The following is a 5,933-nucleotide window of genomic DNA, read 5'->3' on the forward strand; positions in this document are numbered from 1 at the left end:
AGGCAGGACACAGGTGCCCTATCCCTGGGTTCGGCACCAGGAAGGGGCTAGGGCGGAGCACAGACCTGTTCCCGATGTAGAGCGGCTGGTCGTCCTTCAGCCAGGAGACGGTGAGCTTCAGGGAGGGGTCGTGCTTGACCCGACACTCCAGCTGCACGGTGGTGCCCCTTTTGACGACCTGGTCCTCAGGCATCCGGAAGATCCTGGTGGGGTCTGCGGAGAAAGCCGGGCGCTCGGCACTGACACGCTCTCTGCCCGTCACCCCAGCGTGGGCCCCGTGTGACAGGCATGACCTCCAGGTAAACCGAGCCGGGGAGGCGGAGAAACAGTCTCCCATTGCGTGAATGGGGGAAAGCCTGGTGTGGGGGATCCCCGACAGTAAACCACCCCAAATCCTCTCTATCTGGCTCAGGATTATGAGAGATGTTAGTGTGGAAGAACTGAAAGACTGTTGTGTCAGCTTGAATATTAATGTAAAACTAGGAATGCAATATAGTATTAATTAGCAATTCCTGGGGTGGCGGTGGAAGCCGGGGTGGGTAGGCTGTCCTTCCTAATGCCACGGGGACCAGGCGGACAGGACTCAGTGTCGTCCCGGCACCCAGGCCAGCTGGAAGCCCTGGGAGAACCACAGACCCCCTGGGAGTGTCCCTCTAGGGATCAGACATTAGGCGTGTGCATTTCCAAAGTGAAACACACATGGGGTAACCTGAGAAGACAGCTTCCTTCCCCAGCTCCACCCCCGGCCCCCGCCCTCCACCTGCCAACCCCTTCTTTACCTTTGACCTCCAGGCGGACCTGGTTCTCGGCTTTGCCCAGGATGTTGGTGGCGACACAGGTGTAGATGCCTTGGTCCTCTTTGCGGATCATCTTGATTTCCAGGCTGCCGTTCTCGTAGACGTGGTAGTTGCCACCATCCAGGTTGCTCCCTTGCCCATTCTTAAACCTCACAACACAGCAGCAGAACACACCACACACTGAGAAAGGACTGGCCCCGAGCCCCGGGGCCAACCACGCGAGAGAGACGGTGTGGGCAGCGGGAGCAGCCCCGCACTCAGAGCCTGGAGCCCTCATCCAACCATGGAGTAGCCCCGGCCAGTGTCTCCCCTCCCCGGGCCTCGGTTTCCTTCTACGAACAACAAGGGGGTTGACCTAGCTGATCTGCCAACTTCCTCCCAGTTTTGCCCCTTTAAGGTGCCCAGGCCTTGCCGAATACTTATTATGGGCAGATGGGAATGACAAAGGGTGAGGCAGTTGACCCCTGCTGGGGAGGCCTGGTCTCCCGGGACTTACCATCGGAGTGTGGGGATGGGGGACCCAAAGAAGGGGCAGTCCAGCCGTGTGCGGTTGTACAGGATCACCCGGATGAGCTGGTTCCGTGGGGACATCATGCGAGGCGGCACGTCTGCAATTCCCAGACAAGAGCTCTTGGGTGGGGGTCTCACTCTTCCATCCCTTTCCCGTTGATCTTATCTCTACATGCTTCCTCCCAACAGCAGCTTTCCAAGCGCCACACCTGCCCCTAACCACGTGGCTCCTCTAAAAAGCCTCGAAGGGGTAGGTGAGGAAGGAGGTAGCTTCCCCATTCCCGACCTACCCTCTTTCCAACCCAAATTATCCAGCAGGCTCTGCACCTGCCCCTCCACCGCCCCTCCCTCCCTGCTCCAGGAGTGCTGCAAACATCTCAGGACCTCTCCCGCTCTGCGACCCGCTGAGAGCCTAGGACAGTCAGCATGGACACCCCAAGGACACGAGACAGGCAGGCCCGCTGGGTGACACCAGGGAAGGAGGGACCGAGGCTGACTTCCGGCGGGGAATGCACTCTGCACACCCGGCTCTGTGGGTTTTAAGCCTTCTCTCCTCCCCACACATCTCATCTCCAGTCTCCACGCTTCCCCCCGCCAGCCCGGCCGGTCTCCAGAGAGGAACGTGAGCCCACGCGTGACAAGACATGACCACCCGGAGAAGCGGCGCTGCAGGGGCGCGGGGGGGCGGGGACGGGACACGCACCCAGCACGCTGACGAAGGCGTTGGCCAGCAGGTAGCCGTGCTCGTTGGAGGTGTTGCACTGGTACACGGCCCTGCTGCTGATCTGCGTGTCCCGGAAGATGATGGTGTCCCCGGCCACCTCGCGGTTTGGGTTGGGCGGTGCCGCTACAGAGAGGAGAGACGCTTCTTGTGAGAAACGGGGGTGGGGGGGGCAGGCGAGGGGAACCTGGGGCTCTGCGCGGGGCTCCCCAGCACGACGGGGTGTTATGGAGGCAGCAGTGAGGCTGGGCGACGTGGGGCCCTTCATCAAATTTTCTGGAGTTTATTTCTCAGTCTGTCCAACAGGGATATGAATTCCTGCTCAACCTACGTAGCAGCTGGGCAGGTGTGGCTTGAGGCCTATGCTGTGGCAACAGAAAGGGGTCCGAGTTCTAACCAGATTCCTGCCAGCATCAGTTTCCGGTCGGCAGAAGGGGGTTAACTACTACCTTGTGAGGATGACCTGAGCTTGCAGGCAGGTGTAAAGTCGCTGGCAGGGGGCCCGGCCCATACTGATGACCACTGTTGTGAATAGTTTAATCCAATGTGCATACACTTAAGTCTGTTCTGAAAAGGACGAATTACTAAGGAACCAGGTAGGCCTGCCACTTGCCCATCCTCAGAGCAGAGCTTTCTGCAGACATTCACCGAGTTACACCTGCTAAGGACCGCACAGTCCTTCTACCTGCCAAAGCCACCCACGGTCCCAGGCAAGGTTTCCCACGCGCAGAGGGAACATTCCACGCGCACGGTGCATCCGGCTGGGAATCTGGGGCAAATCCGGTCTTTTTGGGCCTCATTTCCTTCACCTGCCAGATGGAGAGGCAGCACTCCCACCGCTCCCCTGTCTAGGAGGGTTAGGAGAAGAGAAAGGTAAGGGCTGTACAATACACGTTTTCTAGAAATGCTAAGAGCTGCTGCTTTTCTCATCTTTCATCACCAGAAGGTGACGTTCGTCTGTGAGATTTGCAGACTGGGCCAGAGGACTGGGCTTACTCGGTCCGTGAACACATCCGAGATCGCTCAGACCGACCACGGCAGTCGGCCGAGGAGGACCCAGGGTCTGGTCCGTGGGCGCCACTCCACAGAAAGCGAGTCTGAGCCGGAACTGGGGAGTCAGCAGGCGGTAAGTGAAGTCAAGGTCAGCATCCTTATCACCCTTCCGCACTCAGCAAAAAGGCCCGAGGCCGGCAATGCCAGAGACTTAGCGCCTTGCCCAGCAGTGCTCATGGCCCCACCTTTCCTCCCATCACTCCGTCACTCCCCGTAAGGGAAGGGTGCCCTTTCCAGGGCCAGGCTCAGCTGTGAGTCCTGGGGGTGCTGTCGTTTACAGCCTTTGTTTGCCTTGTCCCCAAAGGTTGTCAGGACAGGTACGTCCCCACAGGCACGTCCCTGTCTCTGCTGCGTCCAGGGGAGGGACAGTCACTGGGGATAAATGTGTGCTCAGTGCTAGGTGGTGTAGGCATGCTGCGTTCCCATAGCAACCCACAGCTTCCTCCTTACTGGTCACATGACCTCGGGCAGTTCAAGGCACCATCAGAGCCTCGCTTCTTCATCGTTAGTGTTTGAGGTTAAAGAGAGGACAGGGCTGCAACACCTAGTGCAGTGGCTGCAACGCAGCAAGGGTCTAAAAAGGTGCTCTCACCCTCTCCTGCACCTGCCTCCCCACTGGATGTCTTGAGTTAGGCTCTGAGTTCTCGCCACCTATTTTATTTTTTGCCCCATCTGGTTGACATCACCTTTTGCATTCCCTCGGACCCTTAGAGAAAGTAATGACAGGACATTTTAAAAAGCAGATGCACCTGGAGAGAATGATGGGCCATCTTGACCGAGCCCTCTGGCTGAAGGGGCCTTGGACTTCCCTACTCCAGCCATCCAGGCAGGACAACCTCTCCCCCAAGTCTGCGTACACTGAACACTGCATGGGCGCCTCTGTTCTCATGGGGAGGTGCTTCCTCATATCCAACCCGATCGTCCATATTGTCCCGTGACCCTGCCTCCTCGTTTGCCCTCAGCAGAAAGCGGACCTGGGCAGCCAACCACAACGGGTTACTGAGCTCTACTCTATCTTCCGAGCTCCGGACATCACTCAGAGCCCAAACTCTCAGGAGATGCAGCCGCAGACCCCAAACTGAACTGGGCTCTGTAGTTGTTAAGGGCAAAAAGCAGAGATTGATAAAGACCCCCAGGGAGCAGAAATGCCCTCAACACAGAGAAAACCCCAGGCCGCCCCCTGCCCTCTCACGCAGGCACGGGGCAGGTTTCCTGCCTCTTGAGGTGTCCAAAGAGGTGGCTGCTCCCTCACTTCTGGAACAACCAGGGGCACCACAGGGCCAAGATCGGGAGCCTTTGATGGCAGAGAGAGCAGCCAGGGGAGACAATGGCTAGTTACTCACATTGCAAAGGTTCCCCATTCACCATCCACTGGACTGTGGGCTTCGGGTTCCCATTGGCTCGACACACCAGCCTGCCATCCTCGCCTGGAGCCAGGATAAGGTTCTTGGGCTCGTCCAGCCAGTAGGGAGCAGCTGGAAGACAAGGGCAGTACAGGCAGGAGTTAGATGGCGCAGACAGGCTTCCTCTAGGAGACAGGAGCCTCTGAGCACCAGCCCAGCCCTCAGCGCCCACCTGGGCTCATCCTCACGATGGCTCAGTCCAGCCTGCCTTTGGCCGGCTCAACACCAGAGATGCCGACCTGCCTATTTCGAGTTCACAGAACAAGAGTTCCAAACGGGCTGCTCATGAGAGTTCCCTGAAGAGCTTTTAACCAACACGGAGGCCAGAGCCCAGCTCAGACCCACTGAATCGGAATCCTCAGGGGAGGCTCTGGGGGCAAATGCTTTAAGAGGTCCTGGTGTTCATGATGGGCACCCAGGGGCCCAGCCAGGGACGGTGGGAAGGCGGGCACTGGGTTGGCCCCTCTGGGTTTCTGTTGTTGCTGCTGCAAGATGAGACCTTTCAGGAAAGGCCTGCTACTTACACTCACTCCCTTAGGCACTGAGCTTTGGGTAGAGCAAAGCTGGCCACCCCTTTCAACTGTTTGGAAAAATTCACAAAAATATGGATACTAGAGGCCCAGTGCTTGAATTCATGCTCAGATGGGGTCCAGCTGGCCCGCCCTGATTGGGGCCGATTGGGCCAGGCCAGTGGAGTGGGGGGGTGGGGCGTGGGAGGTCAGCTGGCCACCCCACCCCTGATTGGGCTGGGGGGGGGCGATAGGGTTGAGGGGGGCGATCAGGGCCACAGTGCACATCAAAGCAACCAGTCATTCTGTTGGTTGCAGCATTCTATAGATATAAATAGATGTGGATTTTTCTGAGAATAGGGTTCTTTGTACCAAAGCTATTAATACCCCCTAAAAGAGTAAGAACCTCTGGTCTGAGTGGAGTGCTGACACCAAGGTCACATGTTCAACTGAGTGTGTGCTAAGAAAGTTCTTGCACTGTGGGATCAGACTTCATCACCCCAGTCACCCATCCGGCCCGGTGAGAAGTGACTGGTGTCCCCCGGCACCCGTGGCTGGAATCCACAAAGGCACGTGTTCTATTGCTTATGACAGCTCAGGTGGGCCAGCTACGCTTTTAGGGGAGGGACGTGGCTTTAAAAAAATAATTTGGGCCATGATGACTCCCTATTTTTAAAAAGAAACAAGCACAGAACACAGACAGCACAGGGAGAAGATGACACACCGTGAACAGGAATGCAAAATGGAAAAGGAGAAGGCTCTGGGTGTGAATCAAACAGACCGTGACATCCACCTCCTTAGGGAGCCCCGGAGAGTTGCGCGATAGTCAGATCTTCTTCCCTCAACTCTCTCTCTCTCTCTCTCTCTCTCTCTCTCTCTCTCTCTCTCTCTCTCTCTCACACACACACACACACACACACACACACTCTCACACCCACAG

The 5,933-nt window shown here is 57.4% G+C and overlaps 1 protein-coding gene across 1 annotated transcript in view; it reads right to left on the reverse strand.

Annotated features, from left to right (window-relative positions):
- NFASC (neurofascin) overlaps positions 1–5,933 on the reverse strand; it is a 211,716-nt gene that overhangs the window by 52,126 nt on the left and 153,657 nt on the right. The window contains exons 11-15 of the mRNA XM_015569556.1: positions 4,425–4,556; positions 2,011–2,154; positions 1,294–1,405; positions 780–946; positions 66–213 (exon numbers count right to left, since the gene is read on the reverse strand). Coding sequence (XP_015425042.1) covers positions 66–213; positions 780–946; positions 1,294–1,405; positions 2,011–2,154; positions 4,425–4,556 — 703 coding nt within the window. The remainder of the gene's footprint in view (positions 1–65; positions 214–779; positions 947–1,293; positions 1,406–2,010; positions 2,155–4,424; positions 4,557–5,933) is intronic.

The sequence above is a fragment of the Myotis davidii genome, unplaced genomic scaffold, assembly GCF_000327345.1.
Source record: "Myotis davidii unplaced genomic scaffold, ASM32734v1 scaffold710, whole genome shotgun sequence".
Taxonomy (NCBI): Eukaryota; Metazoa; Chordata; class Mammalia; order Chiroptera; family Vespertilionidae; genus Myotis; species Myotis davidii.